This window comes from Mustelus asterias, chromosome 1, assembly GCF_964213995.1.
Source record: "Mustelus asterias chromosome 1, sMusAst1.hap1.1, whole genome shotgun sequence".
NCBI lineage: Eukaryota > Metazoa > Chordata > Chondrichthyes > Carcharhiniformes > Triakidae > Mustelus > Mustelus asterias.
In genome coordinates, this window is record NC_135801.1 from 89,266,081 (window position 1) to 89,292,477 (window position 26,397).

The 26,397-nt window shown below is 43.5% G+C and overlaps 1 protein-coding gene across 2 annotated transcripts in view; it reads left to right on the top strand.

Moving 5' to 3' along the window:
* LOC144495118 (ADP-ribosyl cyclase/cyclic ADP-ribose hydrolase 2) overlaps positions 1 to 24,041 on the top strand; it is a 32,535-nt gene extending 8,494 nt beyond the window's left edge. For both annotated transcript variants that reach the window (XM_078215058.1, XM_078215050.1), the window contains exons 3-9: positions 2,587 to 2,716; positions 8,916 to 9,051; positions 13,726 to 13,808; positions 16,537 to 16,607; positions 18,819 to 18,911; positions 21,340 to 21,426; positions 23,759 to 24,041. In XM_078215058.1, the coding sequence (XP_078071184.1) occupies positions 2,587 to 2,716; positions 8,916 to 9,051; positions 13,726 to 13,808; positions 16,537 to 16,607; positions 18,819 to 18,911; positions 21,340 to 21,426; positions 23,759 to 23,822 (664 nt within the window). In that variant the 3' untranslated portion in view covers positions 23,823 to 24,041. The remainder of the gene's footprint in view (positions 1 to 2,586; positions 2,717 to 8,915; positions 9,052 to 13,725; positions 13,809 to 16,536; positions 16,608 to 18,818; positions 18,912 to 21,339; positions 21,427 to 23,758) is intronic.
* Positions 24,042 to 26,397: the final 2,356 nt, after the last annotated feature.

Genomic DNA, 26,397 nt, shown 5'->3' on the forward strand with positions numbered 1-26,397 from the left:
TCTACCTTTTTAATGTATCTTTCCAGTCGCGCTGCATTCGGGGATTCACAATGCAGCAGTGCCAGGATTGTCTTGCTATTTGGTGGGAAATCCCATCTTACCACTATTACACTGTCAGAAGGCCATCTGTTGAGCATGATCTTGTTCATGCAGTTGCCAGATGGCCTTATTATGAATGCCCAGCTGAACTCCAAGAATGTCTAAACCACTTAAATCTCAGCAAGCAATGTTTATACAGCTGCAGGGAGAGGGGAAATTTTGTTTGGTCATTACCTAGAAGTAACTTGCCGATTATTTGAAGAGTTTATTTACTGCCTGTGCATTTATTTCCACAGGATCAAGCTGTCTGAAGTGGATAAGCTCTTCTGACATTGAAACTATGAATGTCTGTCTGTGGTTGATTAACACACTTATGAGATTGTAAACTGAACCATTTTCTAAAGGATCTCTTCAAAGTCACTGCTTGTCACAGTATTCTTTCAGGGGAGAAGGAGACCACTTGGCCCACTATGTTTGCACCAGCAACTATCCTAGTGCCATGTCTCTGGCTGCTCCCCATAACCCCGCACATTCTTCCTTTTCTGTTATTGCAAAGACCTGCTAGACTTATCAATGGCTCATTGGCTCTAGTAGTAGAAACTGGGAGGATGGGTGTCTGGAGGGGCATGAAATGGGCATGGGATTTTGATGGGGCATGGAGCATGAAGGACATGTCTGAGATATGAGGGGGCATGGAAGGGCATGTGCAGTTGGGGGGGGGGGCAGGGGAAGGAGGGGAGGTGGGGAGGTTGGTGGTGGGTGTGACATTCATCATTACAACTAGGCCAATGTCCCAATAAACAGGCAGGTATTCTGGTCTGCTGCCTCAGGCCTGCTTCCAGAGTCTGCAGGCTTCATTCTATCCAGCCACTGCTGGCTGTGTACTATTCTGGCCGCCACACTACCGGAAGGATGTTGATGCATTGGAAAGGATGCAGAAGACATTTACCAGGATGTTACATGGTTTGGAGGATATGGACTAATAAAGAGAGGTGGTTTTCATTGGAGCGTTGGAGGATGAGGGGGGACCGGATAGAGTTTTACAAGATTATGACAGGCTTGGATAGAGTCGTTAGTCAGAGTCTTTTTCCCAGGGTCGAAGGGCCAATTACTTGGGGACATAGGTTGAAAGTGAGAGGGAGAAAGTTTAGAGAGATGTAAGGGGCAAGTTTTTCACACAGGGTGGCAAATGCTTGGAACTGCTGGAGGAGGTGGTGGAAGCAGATTCTATTACAATGTTCAAGAGGCTTCTGGATAGATACATGAATAGGCAGGGAATAGATGGATATGGAGCATGCAGAGGCAAGAAAATATTAGATTAGAGAGGCATCTGTGTCAGTACAGACTTGGGCCAAAGGGCCTGTTCCTGTGCTGTACTGTTTTTTGTTTCCTTGGAATGGATGTATGGCAAGGGTGGGCTGCAATAGATGGCTTTGTGAAACAAGGAACTTTCCCAACTCCAGATGCCCATCTCCTTCACGTAGATCTGACCCATCAAGTCTGGGTAAGGATCTCAACTTTGGGAAGATCAATGCCACCTTGTTCAATCCTCCTCCAGTCTTGACATCTGATTCCATCCGCCATCAACTCACAACACTCGCACTGTTTCCTTCCAGCTCTGCAACAACATTTACCTCCGCCTCTTCCTCACTCCCATTCAGAAGCTAACCCTCACTTTTGTTGGTTCCAGGCTTGATTATTCCATGTACACCTTGCTGCCTTCCCCCATCTCCTCTCTACAAATTGGAGCTTGCATTTTATCCTGCACTGAACCATTCTTCAATGATCCTTTGCTTGGCATCCTTTACTGTCTTCCAACCATTGTCAGATTTGGCTCAGAGGTAACACTCATGCCTCAGTATTGAAAAGGTTTTGGGTTAGTCTGGCACTTTAAAGCCTTACTAAAGGAATGTTCTACTGTTGGAACTGTAGGTACAATGTTAAACAAAATCACATCTTTCCTTTCAAGTGGACATAAATGGTCCCATGACAATATTTGAAGAAGAGCAGGGAAGTTCTAGCCAACGTTATCCATCTACCAAAATCATATAAGTAGAAAACTAGGTCATTTACCCCCACCTCAAGGCCCCCCAGGAGGTCAGGAGTAAAGAAGGTTGCCCCTTGGGCATTGCTAGCTCGCAGTGCCAGCCTTGGCACTGCCTACCGGGCATTGGGCAGTGCAGCAGCCATAGTGTTTCCAAGTTATCAAGGTGCTGGCCCTTTCTGGCTTCAATGGGGAAATCTGAGAATTCAGAACACACACTGCCTGTTCAGGGGAGGTAATCGGGGAAAAGCCATTCCCTGAATTCCAATGCTTCCAACCAGGTCTCGAAATTACTGTTTCTGGGGCCTTGCTGTTGAAACGGATACCACATTTCCCTGTGTTACCACTCTCAAAAACATCATATTTGCTGCAAAAGAGCTTTGGAACATTATGAAAGCCAAATGCAAGTTATTTCTTTAACAACATGAATAAGCAAAGATTTCCAGCCACAATAAGATTGGATTATGCCATTCTAACAGTTAGTGTTTGTTTTTATTTGTCAGGAACAAAGACTGTTCAAAACTGTGGGAAGCATTTCTACGTGCATTTAGTGAGAAGGATCCTTGCAAAATCACAAAAGAGGATTATAAACCATTTCTGAATATGGCTGATCACGACATTCCAATTGGCCAGGTGAGGAATAAGAACTTCAAGAACCTATCATGATAGTCCAGACTGAAATACAGGGATAGTATTGAAACTTCTATTTTATACTAATTGTCAATGCTAAATTATTGAGTATGAATGGAAGGAGGGTTTGACAGTATAGTTCATGACCATTAAAGCTGTCAGCCAGATATGGTAAATTCCATTACGAGAAGTTATAAAATTGATTTCAATGAATCTGTTCATTTTGTGAGCTGGCAGCAGAAAAAGGTGGTTATTCACTGCAGATCCCTCAGGAAAGGGAACTTTCCACCATTATGCAAGCACACTACATGTAAATATAAAGTGTTTTTTTTAAAGTTAATTTATTTGTCACAGGTAAGGCTTACATTAACACTGCAATGAAGTTACTGTGAAATTCTCCCAGTCGCCACAGTCCGGCGCCTGTTTGGATCAATGTACCTAACCAGCACATCTTTCAGAATGTGGGAGGAAACCGGAGCACCCGGAGGAAACCCACGCAGACACGGGGAGAATGTCCAAACTCCGCACAGACGGTGACCCAAGCCGGGAATCGAACCTGGGTCCCTGGCACTGTGAAGCAGCAGTGCTAACCATTGTGCCACCATGCCGCCCTATAATGCCACAATACATCATTGACTCTTGAGCCACAGTTATCAAGGATACTAGGAATGCACAATATATGCAGCATTTCCAGTGTTGCCCAACCAGTCACTAAAAAAGTCCATTACAGGGATAACAATTGTCCATACTTCCACTGCAATCCCTGTGAGTGTGGTTTTTGGCCCATCTGAAGGTCCAGGTCTAGATTATAGACTGGGGCCACAACAGAAGGTCTAGTTGTTATTTTGGTAAATGTCATCAAGATAGATGAATTGTGATAGAATGCTTCCAGTAGTTGCAAAACTGTAACAAGAGGGCTCAAGTTTAAGGCAATCACAAAAGGAAGTCTAGGGTAGAATTTCTACCAATTCTGTTTCATGTACACTAATTATCCCCAAGGTTATGGGGGTGGGGGGGTGCAATTCTCCCAGCCCGCTGCGCTGGCCAAGACACTAAAGCGGAGGCTGTTTAACGGGCTGTCCACTGGGCGCCACGGCCTCCATCCGTCTCCGGCGCCATCAGCTCCGTGCCAGAAATTGGCACAGAGGTGTATAATTTAATTAAATGCTGATTATAATATATTTTACATATAATTAGCAGGCCTGGGACTGAAGTCTCCGGGCCCGCTAGAGTTTTCCCCCACCCCACCAGGAGTGTTTCATTCCAGCGTGGTTTACAATACACTTGCAGGGAGCTGCCGGCTGGACCCTGCTGGAGTGAAAAGGGGGTCCCCCCAGGAGGTCAGGTCAGGGGTAATGGGGGTTACCTCTTGGGCATTGCTGGCTTGGCAGTGCCAGCCTGGCCCCTGGCACTGCCCAAGGGGCAGCTTGTCACTGCCCACCAGGCATTGGGCAGTGCCAAGGGGGTGGGGCCTAATGGGCGATAGAGCCTCTGTGGGGCGGGGGGGGGGGGGGGGGGGGGGATCCTGCTGTCACTCTGCAGAGGTATCAGCGACAGAGGGAGGGAGGCCAGTGATTGGGACTGGGCATTGGGGTGGGGGTTGGCCTGCCAGGGGGGTTCAGGGGTGGGGGGAGATCAGGACTATCGAGGTGGGCCAGGGGTTTGGGAGCAAGGCTGGCGGGGGGGTCAGAGATCGGGACTTGCGGGAGGGGGGGGGGGGGGGCGGCCACAGGACTGGCCAGTGATCGGGAGGCTGGCAGTGCAGGCACTGCACATGCGCCGATCTTGGCGCTGACAGATTGCCGCAGGCACAATGGCCCGTTCAGCACTATGCTGCCGGCCTCACCATTGCGAATAGACCCCACGCCTGATTTATAATTATATTCACACACCAAAGATTGCTACATAAGATAAAGGTGCATGATGTTACGGGTAATGTATTAGCATGGATAGAGGATTGGTTAACTAACAGAAAACAAAGAGTGGGGGTAAATGGGTGCTTTTCTGGTTGGCGATCAGTGACTAGTGGTGTACCTCAGGGATCAGTGTTGGGACCACAATTGTTTACGATTTACATAGATGATTTGGAGTTGGGGGCCACGTGTAGTGTGTCAAAATTCACAGATGGCACTAAGATGAGTGGCAGAGCAAAGTGTGCAGAGGACGCTGAAAGTCTGCAGAGATATAGATGGTCTAAGTGAGTGAGCGAGGGTCTGGCAGATGGAGTACAATGTTGGTAAATGTGAGGTCATCCATTTTGGTAGGAATAACAGCAAAATGGACTATTATTTAAATGGTAAAAAATTGCAGCATGCTGCTGTGCAGAGGGATCTGGGTGTCCTTGTGCAGGAATCACAAGGAGTTGGTTTGCAGGTGCAGCAGGTAATTAAGAAGGCAAATGGAATTTTGTCCTTCATTGCTAGAGGGATGGAGTTTAAAAACAGCGAGGTTATGTTGCAGCTGTATAAGGTGCTAGTGGGGCCACACCTGGAGTACTGTGTACAATTTTGGTCTCCTTCCTTGAGAAATAATATATTGGCACTGGAGGGGGTGCAGAGGAGATTCACTAGGTTGATTCTGGAGTTGAGAGCATTGCCTTATGAGGAGAGACTGAATAGACTGGGGCTATACTAATTGGAATTCAGAAGAATGAAGGGAGATCTTATAGAAACATATAAGATTATGAAGGGAATAGATAAGATAGAAGCAGGGAGGTTGTTTCCATTGGCGGGTGAAACCAGAACTGGGAGGCATGGCCTCAAAATAAGGGGGAGCAGATTTAGGACTGAGTTGAGGAGGAACTTCTTCACACAAAGTATTGTGAATCTGTGGAATTCCCTGTCCAGTGAAGCAGTTGAGGCTACCTCAATTAATGTTTTTAAGGCAAGGATAGATACATTTTTGAACAGTAAAGGAATTAAGGGTTATGGTGAGTGGGTGGGTAAGTGGAGCTGAGTCCACGAAAAAATCAGCCATGATCTTATTGAATGGCGGAGCAGGCTCGAGGGGCCAGATGGCCTACTCCTGCCCCAGTTCTTATTTCTTATGTTGCACTTTGCAGTGCACAGAGTGTGGGAGATTCATTTTGAAACCCCCATTGAAAAAAACAGGGGGATTTCCTCCAGTTTTTATGTGAATTTGACACTTAATTTTTTGGGGAGAATCCCACCCATGGTGAAAGATCAGTTGAGCCCACACAAACCCATAACTAACTTTAAAAATGTTGTTACATTAGTTCTTTGAAAAAGAAGAATGCTGCAAGATTTAATGAGTGGCAAGGGGAGCTTAAGCTACTTATTACAATCCCCAAAGAGACCACTAACTTCTAAAAGGGAATTTGAATATCTAGTTAATAGCTGAAAGAATGACACAAATTTCACATCTAAGACTTTTACTGTAAGAAACAGATTAAAGAAAAATCAAATCTTTTAAGTAGACACTCCTATCTCCTCGAACAAGTCCAAAATGATTCTCACCTCCTGAAGCTTTACTTCTGTTATTTTTCTTTCTCAACCTACTAAATTGTAGCCTCTGAACTCTCCATCATTGTGAGTTTTCCTGGAGATTCTCTCTCTAACTCATCTAGGCAAATCATCCAGCCTCGTGAATTTGTTGTTTTTCAATCCAAACATGAACTCTGTCCTGCATTCCTGCACGGTGTACCACAAAAGACCATCAGCCACTATTTTCTCTCGCTCTCCTGGATCTTGACAGACAGCCTATGTCTGTGGGGTTTCAGAGATATTTTAGGCCTTGAGAAGAGAGAGGTTTCTATTTCCATGGCAACATGAATCACATAGGCCTCATATCCAGTTAGTAAAGCTGAAGCTATCATTGAGGACATACCTTTCTTTTCGTTTTGAAATTCAGTGGACAGTTTAAATCATAACCGTTTACAGCCCAATATTCCCAACATTCTACTGAGAATTTGGAGACACGGGGCACGATTCTCCAACCTCACTCACAGCTGGGGTTCTCCCATCCCGCTGCAGTAAACAAAGAAAATTACAGCACAGGAACAGGCCCTTCGGTCCTCGAAGCCTGCACTGACCATGCTGCCCAACTGCATTAAAACCCCCAAATCTTCCAGGAACCATATCCTTCTATGCCCATCCTATTCATGTATTTGTCAAGCCGCCCCTTAAATGTCACTATCGTATCTGCTTCCGCTACCTCCCCCAGCAGCGGGTTCCAGGCACCCACCACCCTTTCTAGTAATTGACTCTTCCACCCTGGGAAAAGGCTTCTGACTATCTACTCTGTCCATGCCCCTCATAATCTTGTAGACTTTTTCAGGCTGCCCCTCAACCTCCGTCGTTCCAGTGAGAACAAACCAAGTTTCTCCAACTTTTCCTCTTGCTAATGCCTTCCATACCAGGCAACATCCTGGTAAATCTTTTCTGTACCCATTCCAAAGTCTCCACATCCTTCTGGTAGTGTGGCAACTAGAATTGAACACTATATTCCACAAGCGGCCTAACTTAAGGTTCTATAAAGCTGCAAGGTGCCAATTTTTAAACTCAATGCCCTGGCCAATGAAGGCAAGCATACTGTATCCCTTCTTGACTACCTGCTCCACCTACGTTGCCACTTTCAGTGACCTGTGTACCTGTGCACCCAGATCTCTCTGCCTATCAATATTCTTAAGGGTTCTGCCATTTACTGTATATTTCCCTTCCGTATTAGAACTTCCAAAATGCATTACCTCACATTTGTCCAGATTAAACACCATCTGCCATCTTTCCGCCCAAGTCTCCAACCGATCTATATCCTGCTGTATCCTCTGACAGCCCTTATCGCTATCCACAATTCCACCAACCTTTGTGTCGTCCGCAAACTTACTAATCAAACCAGTTACATTTTCCTCCAAATCATTTATATATATATATATACAAACAGCAAAGGTTCCAGCACTGATCCCTGAGGAACGCCACTTGTCACAGCCCTCCATTCAGAAATGCACCCTTCCACTGCTCTGTCTTCTTTGACCGAGCCAGTTCTGTATCCATCTTGCCAGCTCACCTCTGATCCCATTTGATTTCACCCTCTGCACCAGTCTGCCATGAGGGACCTTGTCAAAGGCCTTACTGAAGTCCATGTAGACAACATCCACTGCCCTACCCTCATCAATCATCTTCATCATTTCCTCGAAAAACTCGATCAAGTTAGTGAGACACTAAACAGAGACTTAATTCTCTCTCGTCACTGGCAGTGACGGTGGGACATGAACAGCCAGAAAATTCTGGCCTAGGAATCTAACCACTATAAATAGAAATGCTTTTGTCATTGTCTTCAAGTACGAACACCTTCCACTTTCTTGCCAGCAAACAATCGAGGCCTCACATTAATCTTTAACAACTTTGTCACCCAGACCTACTAGTGTGAGGGGTGGGGGTTTCTGGCCCCAAGACCAGAAATTCCTGCCCAAGTTCAAAGGACCTTTAAATGGTCCACCGAATTTTCTGTCTCGCCTGTTAACAATTCCCGTGTGGGTGAGATGGGAAATTTTCAGCCGCAGACTTTAGCATGAATCACATGATCCCCCTCTTTTAGCCTAAATTAAAGACAGTCCTGAAATGCAATCTTTTAAACCTTATATTTGTAACATGCTTGCCTCATGTATACCGGTGCTAACCTGATGGATTGAATGGGCTGTTCTGCACTCAGCAGAATTTGACTTTGTCCAATAATGTAAATGTAGTGATAGCAAATCAGTAACCTTTTTAAAAAATATTTCCATTGTGGAATTTGGAAATATAAGCAAGGAGGATTGTCAAATAGGCTGCTGATTCTTTTACAAGATCACAAAGTGAAAATCTGGCCCATGCATCCTATCATCCACCCTGTGGATTCTTTAAAAATAGTTTCCACAACTCCCATTATAAAGTTTTAAATCTGTTTGCTAGGAACAGATTTTTGTAGATCTCTGAGTGATGGGACAAGCTGAGAATATCTGGGCAGCCACTAAAATGTCAACTCTATGCATTCCATCCTGTTTGAATAAGAAAAAAGGCAGCTTGCAATCATGAGGTCAGGACATCCAGGAAGTTTCATAATGTATTTACCCTTATATTATTTTCTTTTTAACATTGCTGTTATTTTAAGAAGGAAAATGCCAGTAAAATGGTCCAATAGTGCAATCCATGTTGTTTTCTACAAATTCCGATAAGCCATCAATGCTGAAATTATTCATGTTACCTAGTCCATCTTCTGGAGCCAGACCAAAGAACTTATCCTTCAGTACACTGATGTCACACACAAGGTTATGCCCCTCGAGAACACTCTGATTGGCTTTATGCTGGATGGCCTGAATTGGTGTGGAAAACTCTCTAGCCCGGGTGAGTAGTCAATAATTTTCACTTACTATTCAAGACTCAAAACTTCATGGGCTCCTTAGCAGCAGAGCTTTTTAGAATTTAATTTGTTAATAAATGCTTACTGTTTTATTCTTGGAATGATCAGCGACAGGGCAGGAGCGAGGTCCTGTTATTAACATGTGCATAACCTACCTAGGCCCCATCATTTGCATTTGCAATGTCTAGCAAACTAGGTACTCAAACTTTAAAAACCAATGTCCAAGTTTTCAAACCGTCCAATGGGATAGCTTTGCATTCAGGTTGGGGTTCAATCCTAAGAATTACACTGTCACTTTAATACCACTCTTGTGTGAGCTTCTCAAAAATCTCTGTAATGCAGAATTATAATGCGCATCAGCTTCCGCTGGGTTATTCAATTCCATGAAATACACACAGGCTCCTATTATTGCAACAATCCTTTGTCCATTAGGAGTCAATGGCTGGATTCCACACTCCTGCCATTCCAGTAAGTGCACTGTGGGATCTCAGCCTGTGATTTTCCTGATCATTTTATTGGGTGGAAACTGCAATATACTCCACCTGAGGAGCAACAACAACTTGCATTTCTGTAGCACATTTAAGACTTAGAGGATGGTGGGGCTGGATGAGATTACAGAAGGTGGGATGTGAGACCCTTGTTATTGTTCATCCGGGCCGGAGATAGTTGCACATCAATTCAGGCCTTCTATTTTATAACTAGTCAGGGTGTTCTCAAGAGGCATAAATGCCTCTGTGACCTCAGCGTGCTGAAGGTTAAGTCCATCGGTCTAGTTTAAGAAGATTGACTTGAAGGGTTTTGAAAAAGGGATGAGAATTTTTAAACCGAACCACTTAACCAATATAGATCAGCAAACACAGGTGCAATAGGTGAATAGGAATAGTGTGAGTTAGGCCAGGCAGAGTAGAGTTTTGAATGAGCTCAATTTACAAAGGGTAAGGTGCAATAGAATGTGGGAGACTAGATAGCAATGCGTTTGAATATATTGTCTAGGGGTAACAAAGACATGGATGAGAGTTTCAGCAACAGATGCACTGAGGCAGCAGCAGAGTTGGGCAGTGATGGCATTACTGTATGGTTGAAAGCTCGTTTTGGAGTCAACTGTGGCAACAAGCAGAGATGGAGTCGGTGGTTGGGGAAGAGAGTTTGTGATAGTAATCAAAGATATTGACCGGCATATTCCTGTGTTGTGACCATTTCCTGATCCTGGAATAGTGAGCAATTTTAGTCGACAAAGAGCAGGCCCCTTTGGTACTTTATAATTCAGCCCCATTTGGAGGGGAATGGCTCAATTAATTGTCCACCATATTGTTTCATGTCTGTGGAGTCATGGACTCCTCGGATTAAGGAATTGGAGATTAGGATTGTATTAGGGCAAGCGGCCAGGGAAATAGAGAGCAATAATTTTTCAGCACCAATCCATCGTGGGACTATGGGAGTGTGAAATCATCCCTCGGGTTTAAACAGCCCAAACTCAGGCCTCAGAGACCTGGCTATTCTACCCCACAGAGAGCTAGGCTGCTTTATGTAAATGACCCCAAGGACAAGAATGATCATATTGCCACCGCTATCACAAGCTAGATCCAATAATGCAGTGTCAATCTGGGCACCAAATCCAAGTAATTGACAGCATCAAAGAAAATACATATTCAAGGACTTTGTGGGACTCCAGCCTGCATTCCAATCAAGCAAAACTCCCCATTGGAAGCAAAGGATCTATTAATTAATTTTTACTTACATTTGGAGGACATTGTTCAATCATTTCAGCAATTTTATTTGATGAACATTTTTGCTCATTGTCAGAAATGGCAGGAAAAAACTTAATTTGAAAAAGTCATGCATCAAATCATATTCCTAGAATCCCTACAGTGCAGAAAGAGGTCATTAGGCCCATCAAGCTGCACAGACATTAACCCCATGTATTTATCCTGCTAATCTTCCTGACAGTAAGGGGCAATTTAGTATTTGGCAATCAACCGAATCCACACATCTTTGATCTGTGGGAGGAAACCAGAGTACCCAAAGCAAACCCGAAGGTTATCTAGGATTGCAATGGGATCTTGATCAATTGGGCCAGTGGACTGACGAATGGCAGATGGAGTTTAATTTAGATAAATGCAAGGTGATGCAATTTGGTCGATTGAACCAGGGCAGGACTTGCTCAGTTAATGGTAGGACGTTGGGGAGGGTAAATGTTGTGGGATTTTCACTTCTCCATTGAAGAGCGTTTATCACAACAATAAGGGCAGCATGGTGGCACAGTGGCTAGCACTGCTGCCTCACAACACCAGGGACCCAGGGGCTTGGAGCTCTGAAAGCTTGTGTGGCTTTTGCTACCAAATAAACCTGTTGGACTTTAACCTGGTGTTGTTAAACTTCTTACAGGGTTATATAACACAGAGATCTAGGGGTACAGGTTCATAGCTCCTTGAAAGTGGAGTCATAGGTGGACAGAGTGGTGAAGAAGACATTCGGCATGCTTGGTTTCATTTGTCAGAACATTGAATACAGGAGTTGGGATGTCTTGTTGAAGTAATGCAAGACATTGGTAAGGCCACACTTGTACAATTCTGGTCACCCTATTATAGAAAGGATATTATTAAACTAGAAAGAGTGCAGAAAAGATTTACTAGGATGCTACGGGACTTGATGGTTTGAGTTATAAGGAGAGGCTAGATAGACTGGGACTTTTTTCTCTGGAGCGTAGGAGGCTTAGGGGTGATCTTATAGAGGTCTATAAAATAATGAGAGGCACAGATCAGCTAGATAGTCAATATCTTTTCCCAAAGGTAGGGGAGTCTAAAACTAGAGGGTATAGGTTTAAGGTGAGAGGGGAGACATACAAAAGTGTCCAGAGGGGCAATTTTTTCACACAGAGGGTGATGAATGTCTGGAACAAGCTGCCAGAGGAAGTAGTAGAGGTGGGTACAATTTTGTCTTTAAGTGTTGAGACAGTTACATGCGTAAGATGGGTATAGAGGAATATGGGCCAAACGCAGGCAATTGGGACTAGCTTGGGGGTTATAAAAATGGGCGACATGGACAAGTTGGGCCAAAGGGCCTGTTTCCATGCTGTAAACCTCTATGACTCCATAACCCATGCAGACATTGGGAGAATGTGCAAACTTCACACAGATAGTCACCTGAGGCCGGAATTGAACCTGGGTCCCTGGTGTTGTGAGGCAGCAGTGCTAGCCACTGTGCCACCATGCTGCCCTTATTGTTGTGATAAATGCTCTTCAATGGAGAAGTGAAAATCCCACAACATTTACAATGGCCAGGATCATCCAGCTCCTCCATGCTGGGACCCGCTGTGTGGATGCAGTGAGCCAGCCGAAAGTCCGTTTGACTTTTGAGGGGACTGGGTGATCCCGGCAGCAGCCCAATGAATCATTTTGTAAAATTTATGCCCAAACTGATTTGTTACTTGCTTTAAAAAATACTAAAATTTTGGATAGTTCTTTTTAAATGTGTCAGAAAAATATTCTTGTCTTTGCTAACTTCAGCTGAAGAGTCACCGAATTGAGTAGCCGTTCTCAAAAAGTTGTATTCGGCAGACCTGGGTGAAATATGTGGTACTGAAAAATGCCATTCTCCTTTCTGGCAAATAGTCCAGAACAAAGCAGCTTGATTGGCATCCCATCCACCATAATAAGCATTCACTTCCTCCTCCACCATCGACGCATAGTGGCAACACTGTGTACCATCCATAAGATGCACTTGTAGCAACTCACCAAGATACTTTTGACAACACCTTCCAAACCCGTGACCCCTACCACCTCGAAGGATAAGGGCAGCAGATGCATGACAGTACCACCACCTACAAATTCCCCTCGAAGTCACACAGCATCCTGACGTGTATGCCGTTGCTTCACTGTCACTGGGTCAAGATCCTGGAACATTCCTTCATAACAGCACTGCTACGTTCCTGCAACACATGGACTGCTGTGGTTCAAGAAAGCAGCTCATCACCAAATTTTCAAGGGCAGTTTGGGGTGGGCAATAAATGTTGGTTTGGCCAGTAGTGCAAGGATATTTTTTTTTAAATTCGATTTTAGTGTCACCCATTTAAACCACCACCACCACCCCGCCCCTCCCCCTTCTATTTAAACCCAACCATAGTGGCAATGGATGTGTTCCACACTAGGCATTCCCAACCCGCAAAAAAAGCCAGAGCAAAATGATGAAGGTTCAGGAATGCAGGGGAAAATTGGATTTCCTAAAACAAAAAACTAAATATGGCCATTCACTCAATGTGTCTCCACACCCAATAGAAATTTGGGAAAAGAGATCCATATGAAATAGTTCAAATGAGGCCCATGGTGCATTTACAGTTCATGTCATAGAATCCCTACAGTGCAAAAGGAGGCCATTCAGCCCATCAAGCCTACACTGTCCGCAATCCCACCCAGGTCCTATTCCCGTAACCCTACATATTTACCCTGCTAATCCCCTGACACTAGGCGCAATTTAGCATGGCCAATCAACCTAAACCACACACCTTCGGACTCCCACTTGTTTATAAAAAAACTAAGTATGTAACTTATAAAAGTTTATTTTCCTGAATGTTAAACAAGTAACTCCTACACCGTACAAATAGAAACTTGGACATAAACATGGCACATTAATTTGATTTGTAAATGATTGATTTGTTACAGGCCCTAATTATGAAGCATGTCCTGAATGGAACAGTTGCACAAACCATTCAATGGGTTCATTTTGGAGAGCGGCATCTGAAAATGTAAGTCTTTCCTCCTCTGAAACCATTCTGAAAGGGCAATGTGTTGGTCCAGATTGATAACATTGGGGTTCAAGCTCTAGCAATATATGCCTCAGTGCCATTTGCAATTTATATTCTCAAACCCCCTCAGGCCAGAGCCTTTATCGCCTGCATCCACATGGTCGTGTTAGATAAAGCCTGGTACCCCTCCTCTGCACGTGCCATGTCCCCACCTCCCCACACTGACAAGGAAGGGAAAAACAAGAGGACCATCATCATGGGGTAATAATGATGCACCCAGCTAAAGACTAATCATAGAGTAGCATAATCAGAAGACTGGGAACCTGTCATCTCCCTCTCAGCTGAGGAATGCTTTATAACTGAGAGAGTCCTGAAGAGGAGAAAGTGAGGGAATAAATATTTTGTGACACGTTAAATAATTATTTATAGGACTTCAGATTAGGAGGAGGCCATCCAGCCCTTTGGGCCTGCTTCAGCATTCAGTAAGGTCATGGCTGATCTGGTCATGGTCTCAATTCCACTTTGCCATTTACCCCCATAACCCTTCACTCCCTTGTCTCACTCTGCCTTAAATAAATTCAATGACCCAGCCTCCACTGCTTTCAGGGAGAGAGATTTCCAAATACTAAAGATACTCAGTGAAAACAATTCCCCTAATCTTTGTTTTAAATGGTAGACCTCTCAATTTTAAACTGCACCACCTAGTTTTAGTCTCTGTCACTAGTAGGAATATCCTCCTGGTATCTATCCTATCAAATCCTCTCAGGATCTCTTATGTTTCAATAAAATAACCCCTCTTCTTAACTCCAATGGGTATAGGCCCGATTTGCTTAACCTTTCTTCTTAAGATAAGTTCCTCATCCCAGGAATGAGTTGAGTGAACCTTCCCGGAACAGCTTCTAATGCAATTATATATTTTTTTCAAATAAGGAGACTAAACCTGTACACGGCAGTCCAGGTGTGGCCCCACCAATGACCTCTCCAGCTGCAGTAAAACCTTCCTACTTGTAGATTTCATTCCCCTTGTAATAAATGCCAATATTTTATTTGTCTTCCTAAACACTTGCTGTTCCTGCGCTATAAGTTTTTGCGATTTGTATACCAGGACACCCAGATCCCTCTGTGCAAATTAGTTCTGTAAACTCATTCCATTTAAATAGAATGCTGTTTTTCTACTCTTCCATAATAGTTTCTCATATTATACTCCTTCTAACAAGTTTCACCCACTCACTTAACTGTCCATAGTTTTTCAGATTCTCTACCTTCTCTTGACAACTTATTTTCCTATCTATTTTAGTGTCATCAGCAAATTTAGCAACATATACTTAGTCCATTCATCCAAATCATTGATTTAGATTAAGGCTCCAGCTCTGATCCCTGTGGCGCTCCATGTATTATAGCTTGCCAACAAAAAATGATCTTCCTGATACCTAACCAATCCTTTATCCATGCTGATGTGTTACCCTTTACACCATGTAGTCTTATTTTGCGTAGTGACCCTTGACATCGCGTTTTATCAAACACTATTCTGAAAATCGAAGTACACCTCATCTACAGTTTCTCCTTTATCCACCTTGCCCATTACTTCACCAAATATGTTCACTCTGCCTGATCAAATTATAATTTCAAGGCATCATGCTATATTCTCCTTGAAAATGGATTCTAGCAATTTGCCTATGAGAAATGTTCGGCTAACTGGCCTGTAGCTTCCTGTTTTGTCTCATCCCCCTCATCCCTTCATCCCTTCCTTAAAGGTATTAACTTTGCTATTTTCCAAGACACTGGAATCCTTCCAGAATCTAAGGAATTTTGCAAGATTACAACCAAGGCATCTACTGTCTCTAAAGTCACTTCTTTTAAGACCCTAGGATGTAGGCTATCTGGTCGTAAGGACTTGTCAGTCTTTAGATCTAATAGTTTTCTCAGCAACTTCTCCTTGGTAATGGTGATAGTTTTAAAATCCTCCTTCCCATTCACCCCTTGATTTTCAAGTATCTCTGGGGAGTTTAAGTTTTCTACTGTGAAGACGAGAGACAAAATATCTGTTCAACACCTCAGTCATTTCTTTGTTTTCCATTATAGATTCCCCAGATTTGTTCCCAAGTATTATTCTTTTTAAACACTTGTAGAAACTCTTATTATTTGCTTTTATATTGCTAGCTAGCTTTCTCTTGAACTCTTCTCCCTCCCTCTTTATAATTGTTTTAGTCATTCACTGTTGATTCTTAAAATCTGACCAATCTTCTGAGCTACCATTAATGTTTGCAGTGTTTTTATTCAATTTGATACTACCCCTAACTTTATTTAGCCATGGATAATCCATCCTTCATGAAAAGGTTTCTTTCTCACTGATCTATTTTTTAACTTGCTCTACTTGGTTCTGGTGATGTCAACCTGTATGCTGTTGGTTAGATCCATTTGTTACATACTAGATGGCAATTTGTAATGTCTTTGTTTTACCATCCGTTAATGTGAGCTTCACAAGAGATCAGCAACCTAACACAATCTGCTGCTAAATTCTGTTTGTGCCCCTTTCTACAAATAGTTTCCATGACTATATTCATATTGGATTCAGTAGAGTGAGAATGCGGTTTCAGAGTGAAGTCATGGATATCCACACCTCCAGCCTGCTCCCTCTCCCACCCCCTGAACCCACAGAAATTTTATTTCAGTGTATTAAACACCGATTAAGTTGGATGATAGATAAGTAATTGTGTGTATTTCACAGTATGCAATGAAGGCCCAAGGAGAAGTAACAGTGTTGCTGAATGGATCTGCCAATGCTTTCAGAGAAAACAGGTACAGCACTAACAACATCAACATGACAGAAAGGCTGGCATTCCCCCCTCCACTTTTTTGGTGGGCGGGAAACCCTGTGGGGGCGAAGAATCCAACTGGAGTCCCCAAACAGCTTTCATGCGAGGAGGATATTTTGTCCTCATCGTCCTTGTCCCCACCAATGACATGGTGGCGTTCCAGCCCAGAAACTCAGGAACCCCATTACCATACATTTCAATATCATTAATGGGCTCCCCCACCCCCTGCAACATGGCGTCATGTCAGCAAGGTTTACAACAGGTCTGGACCAACAGGAACCTGGCAAAGGTGGGGGTGGGATGCTTACAGTGGGAGTGTTCCTTGTGTGCATGGGAGAGAGTAGATGGGGGGGCTCCCCTTGTGCATGGTGGGGAGGGGGTGTTATCTCCATAACAATGCACCACTCGTCACTTTCTCAGGTCATCTGCTGCTGAAACCCTCATTCATGCCTTCATTACCCCTACACTCAACTATTCCAACTTGTGGATGTGGAGAGAATGTTTCCTCTTGTGGGAGAATCTTATTTATTTAGTGTCACAAGTAGGCTTACATTAACATTGCAATGAAGTTACTGTGAAAATCCCCAAGTCGCCACACTCCAGCACCTGTTCAGGTACACTGAGGGAGAATTTAGCATGGCCAATGCACCTAACCAGCACGCCTTTCAGACTGTGGGAGGAAACTGGAGTACCTGACGAAAGCCACATGGACACAGAGAAAATGTGCAGACTCTGCACAGACGGTGACCCAAGCTGGGAGTTGAACCTGGGTCCCTGGTGCTGTGAGGCAGCAATGCTTGCCACTGTGCCAATCTAGAATTAGGGACTACAGTTTAAAAATAAGGAATCACTTAATTAGGACAGAGATGAGGAGGGTTGTAAGTCTTTGGAACTCTCTTCCTCAAAAGGCAGTGGAAGCTGACTCTCTAAATATTTTTAAAGCAGAGTTAAATAGATTCTTGATTAACAAGGGGGCGGGGGGAAGGGTTGAAAGGTTATCTGGCGGAGGCAGGAATGTGGGGTTGAGGTTATAATCCGATCAGCCATGATCTTATTAAATGGCAGAGCAGGCTCAAAGGGCCAAGTGGCCTACTCCTGTTCCTAATTCTTTATACTCCAGGCTGTTCTCCCACATTCTAACCTGTGAAAACTTCAGGTCACTTTCTGTGAAGAGCAAGTCCTGGTGTGGGATTTGAACCAGGAGCATCTGTCCCAGAGGTATGGGCACTACCATTGCACCATGAGCCCTCCACACCCTTTGAGCTATCTGCCCACCTTTAATTCTGATCACTTGAACATCCTTGATTTTTAGTGACTCCATCATTGATGCCTTCAGTTGCCTGGGTGCCTAACCGTGAAATAACCTCTCTAGACTTCGCTGCCTCTCTACCTCCCTTTTGTCCTTTAAGGCACACTTAAAACCAACCTCTTTGACCAAGTCTTTGACCATTTGTCCTTATGTGGCTCAGTGTCGGATTTAATTTTATAATTCTCTTCTGAAGTCTCTTGGGATATTTTATTACTGAAAGGTGCTATATAAATATATTATTGATAAGCTGCAAGAGGATTTGAACATACTTGTGAATTGGACAGACTGGTGGGTTGATGACATTCATGGGCTGCACGGTGGCACAGTGGTTAGCACTGCTGCCTCACAGCGCCAGGGACCCTGGTTCAATTCCTGGCTTGGGTCACTGTCCGTGTGGAGTTTGCATGTTCGCTGTGTGAATTTCCTCTGGGTGCTCTGGTTTCCTCCCACAGTCCAAATATGTGCAGGTTAGGTGGATTAGCCATGCAAAATTGCCCTTAAGTGTCAGGGGGACTAGCTAAGGTAAAATACATGGGGTTATGGGGATGGGACCTGGGTGGGGTTGTGGTCGGTGCAGACTCAATGGGCTAAATGGCGTCCTTCTACATCGTAGGATTCTCTGGAGGGAAATGCAAGGTGCTCCATCACAAAGGGTTAAAAATGCAGGAAGGGACTATTATTCAAATGGAAACAAAATTAAAATCTGGAAGTTTTGATTGACAATTGATTAAACTATTGCAATAATGCTCAGTAGCAATAAATATAGCAGATTGGATTAATTTTGAGTTTACTCAGGAGTTGCAATATTGAGCCAAAGATGTGAAGCAATGTTGCCACTTTATAAAACATTGATGCACTGATCATGTTTTCCTTTCCTGTTGCTAGCATTTTTCGTGAAATAGAACTTGGAAAATTGGACAGCAAACGGGTTACCTCAGTTCACCTCTGGATAATGGACAATATTGATGGGCCTGATAAGTGAGAATTTTCATTTCATACATACTGTGGGTTTTACTATGTAAAATATTTTTTTAGCATCTCTGTTGCAGCAGAGTGGAATAGTAAAGGTAGTCAGACTTCCAACCTGGCATGTCATTGAGTGGCAGCTTGTGGATTCCCCAAGCAGATTGATACCTGCCTTGCCTGTGCTATTATAGGGAGGTCCTGTGAGGAGGATGGGCCTTTATTTAAAAGAAGGAAATTTGAAGGGAAATAGCATTTGTTTGCTATCACATTTCTAACAGACACACAACACATCTGGATTGCCAAAGGCCTGAGAGCAGGGGGCTGACTTAGCCAAAGGTAATATAAATTGCACTAAGATTCAGAAAAGGAGGAGAAAGAAAATGTGAGAAATTAAATCTTACAATTTTTCATGACTATTTTAACTATAGTCAACTTAATCAATTTTTTAGCATAAATGTTAATATTGTTAAGGTGGAATGAGCCTTTGAAGTATTAGTGGCATTTTCGTCTCTGAATCAGAGTCCAAGTCCTAATGTAGTGAGTGAGTCCAGTGAGTTGCAACTAGCAGACAGGCCAGACTTTTACAAGGAGGTGGTGGCCCCAGCTGAAATGTTAGGACCAACCTGCACCCATCTGGTTTAAAAACCCCATTGTAATTTAACAGCTGTCAGGCCATCAAGTGGCTCAGAGCGAGACTTCCACCCCCATCAGTGAGGAGGTCCTGCCTTCTCGTGCTGCCAACCAGCCAGTCAAATGGCCAGCAGCTCTCCAGTTTAAGCAGCACTACTCAAAGCAGTGGTCACTGCTGGGGTGACAGTGAGTCCCCAGTGAAGAAATACAATGGACCTGGACTTAAAGCGGTGGGGCGGAGGCCAGGTGCATCAGGGGAGTGGGGCATGTGGTTGAAGGCTTACCCCAGTGGACTTCCATTTGGCATAGGAGGGCTGAACAGGAGGGAACCCCAGGCCAACCACAAGGCTGCTGGGTGCCCTGGCACTCGCTCACCTTTATGGGTAAAATTCCAGCAGCACTGGAAAGAGGCCCTTAAATGCTAATTAATTGGCTAAGTGCGAGTGGGCCACCTGATACCTTTTGGTTGGTTTGTCGGTTTTGACGTTGGAGGTATATTGCCAGGTTGAAATAGAGGTATCTTTACTTTACACCTGGTCCATTCTTCTCATGGAGTGTTAAACACTGGCAGGGGTTACTTGAAAATAGCAAAAGGAGAGAGAAATTTGAAGAAGCCACTGTTGGGCTGTCTGCCAGACCCATAGTTGCATTATACTGAGTCAGGCTTACTATTTGATCTGTCACAGTATCTGAAATAAGTCACTAAAAATTGTGAATTTTAGCAGTGATTTGAATGTGTGCTTGTCCAGCTATTTAGAAACAAAAAAGGAAGGTTATTTTCTGGGAACAAGTGTTTGGCTAATCTTTGTTTCTAGAGATGAGTCAGAATTGTCATGTGTCACTTGTACATAACCTGATGTTTACATGTCAGTGTGGGGTTTTTCATTGTGCTACACATTTTAAAACAATGGGCCATGAGGAAAGTTTGGAAAGCCCTGCTCTAAAGGAAGTGACTAGGAGGAAATTTTGTACAGATGTAAGGTGTACAGATGTGATGATAGAGAAGGCAAATTTAAAGTCTGACTTTTAAGTGGAATCACACTGTAAGAATGGCATGCTAAGACTGGTAACAGGGTAATTTAGGATATCAGGAAGTTATTCTTCAAAATACAATAATTAATGCATGGATTAAACTTCTGACTAGGACAATGGAAGGAAAAGAAAATCCCTGAATTTATTTAAGAATTATTTAATGGTGCATTCCTGCTGGCAAGCAGGAAAGCAATTTGATCTTTCTTGATCAGTGTAATAAGATGAGCTCTCTCATTCCTATCCAAATTGTGAAATAATACCTTTCCCGAACACTTCCAGGCTTAAAAATAAAACACTGCAAATACTGACAATCTGACCTAAAAACAGAAAATGCTGGGATTACTCAGCAGATCTGGTGCAAGAAACAGAGTTAAAGTTCGAGTGGAATTTGATTCTTCTTAAGAATCATAATCGACTCAAAACCATGGGCAGGATTTTTCTCCGTTTTTGCGGTGGCGTGCTGCTCGTTGGCGGTGGGATCTTATAGTTCCACCGTTGTCAATGGGGTTTCCCGTTGAACGCTCCCCTTATCAAAGGGAAAACTGCAGCCGTGGTGGACATTCAGTGTGACCATAAGATCCCACTGGTGTAAACGCCAGCGAGATTTTGGCGCTTAACTTTTCTCTCTCCACAGATGCTGCCAGATCTATTGAGTATTCCAGGCACTTCTTTATTTCACTTTTTTTCAGGAAGTCTTGATAAGTGGTAATTTTCAAGATAGCAATTCTGATTCATTTTGGCAAATAAACTAAACTCAGTCAATATTTTTGATTTGCAGAGAATCCTGTGGTGTCGGTAGTGTTGCAGTGTTGGAAAACATTCTGAAGGAGAAAAAAATTAAGTACACCTGCGTGGATAATTACAAGTGTGTACCATATCCCATTCATATTTAAACTTGCAATTTTTCACAAAGTTGAAGAAATTCTCAATATTTAATGTAACATTTCAGTTGATAATTTGCTTCTCCACACAGTCATCTGAGGTCGGATTTGAACCTGGGTCCATGGCGCTGTGAGGCAGCAGTGCTAACCACTGTGCTGCCCAACTTGTCAAGAACCCTTAGGAATTTGTGTTTCAATGAAGTCACTTCTTGCTCTTCTAAACTCCAAGGGATAAAAGCCTAATCTGTCCAACCTTTCCTAATAAGACAACCTGCCCATTCCTGGCATCAGTCCAGTAAACCTTCTCTGACTGCTTTCAATGCATTTACACTCTATCTGAAGGGGACTAATACTTTACACAATACTCCAAAGTTGGTCTCACCAATGCCCTACATAACTGAAGCATAGCATCACTATTTTTGTACTTAATTCCCCTTACAATAAACAATAACATATTTTATTTTATATAACAATAGCTTTCCTAATTAATTCCTGTACCTACATAGTAACCTTTTGTGACTCATGCAGTAGGACACCCAAGCTAACTCTGCAATCCCACCATTTAGATAATATACTTTTTTCAGTTTTCCTTCAATAATGGCCAATTTCACATTTTCCCAAATTATACTCTATTGCCAGAACTTTTCCCATTTACTTATCCATATCCCTTTGTAGCCTCCCTTTTGTTTCCTTCATATCTTTCTTTCCTACCTATCTTAGTGTCATCAGCAAATTTAACAAACCATGGGCAAGATTCTTCGGTCACCCAGCCACGCGTTTCCCACCAGCAGGAGGTGACGTGTTGTTTGCCAGCAGTGGGAATTCTCTGGTTCCACCACTGTCAATGGGAATTCCCATTGATGTCACCCCATGCTGGTAGGATACCCACTCGTGGAGGTGCACTGTCAGGACTGGAGAACCCTGTCGGCGTGAACGGCCAGAGAATTTCAGCCCATATCTTCGGTCCCTTAATCCAAATCATTTATATAAATGAAACAAGTTGAGGCCCTCACACTGAATCCTGTGGCACACCTCTTGTTACATCCAGTTAACCTTAAAAAAACCTGTTTCTGCCTACCCTCTGTTTCCTGTTAGCCAGCCAATCTTCTATCCATGTCAATATGTTGCCCACTACATTATGAGCTTTTATTTTCTTTGATATGGCAACTTATCAAATGCCTTCTGGAAATCTAAATACATTACATCCACTGGTTCCCCTTTATCCACAGCACATATTACTTCCTCAAAGAACTCCAATAAATTGATTAAACATAGTTTTACCAAAGAGAAAGCATGTTGACTCTGCCTGATAGTGATTACCTTGAATTTTTCCAAGTGCCCAGCTACAGTGTTTATGATATTGCTTCTAACATTTTCCTGATGACAGTTGTTAAGCCTGTAGTTTTCTGCTTTCTGTCACTCTTCCTTTTTGAATAAAGGAGTTACACTTGTTATTTTTCAATCTAATGGGACCTTTTCCAAATTTAGGGAGTTTCAGAAAATTAAAACCAATTCATCAATTATCTCCCTATCCACTTCTTTTCAAAGGATAAAGTGTTTCAAACCCTGGAGACTTGTCAGCCCATAGCTCCAACAATTTGCTCAGTACCACCACCTTGGTGATTGTAATTTTCTTGAGACTCTCCTTTCCTTCCATGTCTTGATTTATAGCTATTGCTGGGATGTTACTTGTAAAGTGAAGACTGGTGCAAAATGCTTGTTCAATTCCACTCCCATCCCTATATTTTCCATTATTAATGCCTCGGACTCACTTTCCATAGGACCAACACTCATTTATTTTTAAAATATCTACAGAAACTCTATCTTCTGTCTTTATGGGCAGAATTCTCCAGCGCTCCCCGTCAAAGTCGCCCCCTGTCATAGGTTCCCTGACGGTGGGGGATGTAAATCGGCATCAACTTCTATAGGACTGGAAGATCCCATCAGTGGCACATTGTGAGCCACCTCAGGAGCAGGGTGGCTTGAGAATTCCGCCCTATATTTCTGGCTATCTTTCTCTCGTACTCTAATTTTTCCTTCCTTGTTAATCTTTTAGTCATTCTTAGCTCATATTGGACAGAATATTAAAAACAGCAATGTTTAAATTTTTCTAATACTTGAGTGGCAGAATAAATTTTTGGAACATTCAACATGAACTCGTTGCTAGTGGTATGAAATACCACAATAGAAAACATTCCTGTTTACTACGAGTCGAATTGTTCTTGCTCAGTGGAAAACCTGGATCACGAAATCCAGCTCTTTCAGTTACATTTACAAATTCTGAAGTTTAAAAACAGTTTGTTATTTTCTCAACAGGCCTGTTAAGATGCTGCAGTGCGTTTTCAAGTTGGACAGACCATCCTGTAACACGGGCACATAGTTTGACATGCCCTTCCACTCGAGCTATATTTGTGGAATTTCTAAAGCAGCATGCTTCTACACAAACACATAATCAGTCGGAATTGTGCAAAGATGTAACAAAAGCTTCATTATGCAATGTATTATTATTGCCAGCATTGGATTGATAGTTTGATTTGTAATTCTGAGGACAAATGTGCTCATTATTTTAAGAGAGGAAATAAAAGGAGGAACCGTGCAATTATTTGACTTTGTTCTTACTTTCAGCGCGATTGTCTGGCTCTCAAAGCCCATTGCATTGATTCACACTGGGCTCCAGGCATAAAGACCTCAGGTTTATCACATGCTTGATCAGGGGCCTAAACCATAACGTGCTTTGAGTGTTGACGCACTTATTTGGAATGGATCTTTTGGGTTTTATGGTGGAAGAAAATACATGGCTGGTGGGCAGCCGTCTCCATCCTCCTCACCGAATGCTGTTGCTCCCAGTTTTTAACAACAAAATGGAGCAAGTTCCCAGTGCCCCATGCCCCACCCCAACAAGCCCTCAGCCCAGAAACAAGTTTCTGAAGGCCAGAATGTGGCCAAGTCAACTTTATTCTTTGTTTCAAGAGTTTAATTCTATGGGGAGGAGTGGGGGGAGGGGTTAGGAGTGGTCTGAGACTGGTGGCTGCCATCATTATCCAGAAGAACAGCAAGGTGCAGTAGTACTCAGACAGGGCTAAGCATTCGGAAAGCAGCATATTGACTATGGAAGAAGTTGGGGGGAGGGGATCTGGGGTAGGGAAGGGTGAACACGTGGGCAATGGGGAAAGAAGATTAAGCAAGGGGTTGGGGAGGGATATGGTCGGGAAGGCTATGCAAGGCATTGTGGGGTTGATAGGGTGCTCAATGGAAGGCAAAGGGGCAGGGAGGCTTTGCAGCGTACTAAAGGAGGAGAGGGAATGTTGGGAAGCAGAGGGCAGATTGAGGAGTGGAAATCTGGACCCTGACAAGGTTAACAGAAACACTAACAAGGAGGTGAAAGGGTAACAACATGTATGAAAGGGAGGGGATCAACGCAGACTCAATTTGGAAAGGGGTGAGGTTGTTAATGTGCCACAGGTGGGAAGGGATGCAGCCGGCCAGTGGGGGCTTTTTGGGGGGGAGGGGATGGTGGTTTGGGAAGGGAGGCAGTGCAATCTGCAGTCATCAGGGAAATGAGCAACAATGTGAAAGTCAAGTCCCTGATCTGAAACTTGCAGTCAAGAGTCAGAAGGCAAACCCAGCCCTGGGGCCTTGTGAACCTCAGCCAGCAGTCAGGCAGTGGAGACAATCTTGGGTGCAGCCTCCAGATAAGGGGGGGGGAGTGGGAAAAGGTCCACATGGATCATGGGCACTTCAGTACTGATGGGCTCAGGTGGGAGTGTGGGAATGTTCACCACAATAACGATAGGATCCAGTATTATTGAGGCAGGCTGGAAAAATACAGGAGGGAGCTTCACAGGTTCCAGGTAAATATCGAGTAGATGCACAGACAGAGAGGGAGCGTTGAAGAAATAATAGCAGAGAACCACCATCTTTCTGTACTGGAGTTATTGCACAGTTATAACTTAAAAGTGTAAGTGATTTTGAATGGTGGCTGGCAGTGGGAGTATCCGAGGCTGTGTGGGAGGAGCAGGCTGCAGCATGAAAGGGCCCTTTCTGGGGGTGTTCTCTAACTCGTTGGTGCTGCAAGAAAGACCTGAGTCTTATTCCACAGAAAGGAAGAAGTCCTTCTAGCGCAGAGAGCCATTGGAAGCCAATGCATTTTTCAGTGCTAAAACGGCGATACTCTGAACCCAATAGTTTTACATCACATTCACAGCATTAACACATGTGAAAGCACCATTCAGGAATGCACTTGAGGTCAAGGTATCTCCATTTATGGAGATCAGTAAGGTTCACCCCAAACTAAACATTCCTCTGTTTAGCTCCTACTTGTTCTTCAGATCAAATGTCTTAACCTTTGAGACTTTCGCTTTATTCTTCTGCTCAGTCTTTGCTGGTTCATGGATTTCTTGGGAGGGAGCTTCTCAGAATCAGTGAGTGTCTGCTTCTCCAGCCTCTTTCCTGCCTGCCCTCACCACTGGGAAATTAATTGTATTTAAATTCTACCAGCTGCCATGGTGGGATTTGTACTCATGACTCCAGGGATGATAGGTTAATAATCTAGTGACATTACACCCCATCGCCTGCTCAAAGATTGTGTGGAGAGTGGGGTTATGTGAGCAGTCTCTGTTGGCAGCTCAAGATTATTGCACTTGATATTCCGAGGCAGTCTCCTATCCAAATACTAACTAGGTGTGAGTCTGCTTAGATCAGGCATTTTTAGAGTAGTGTGGCCTTGGACAGAACAGGCATTCCTAATGGGCCAAAGACGATAGTCATTAATCATCAGCAATTTATTGCCAATTGGAAACCGAGATCATAGAATAGAGCACTGAACCAGGTTATATACAATCATAGAATCCCTACAGTGCAGAAAGAGGCCATTCAACCTATCGCATCTGCAGCGATTCTCTTACAGAGTTCCTTACCCAGTGTCACTCCATGCTCCATCTCCGTAACCCCACGCA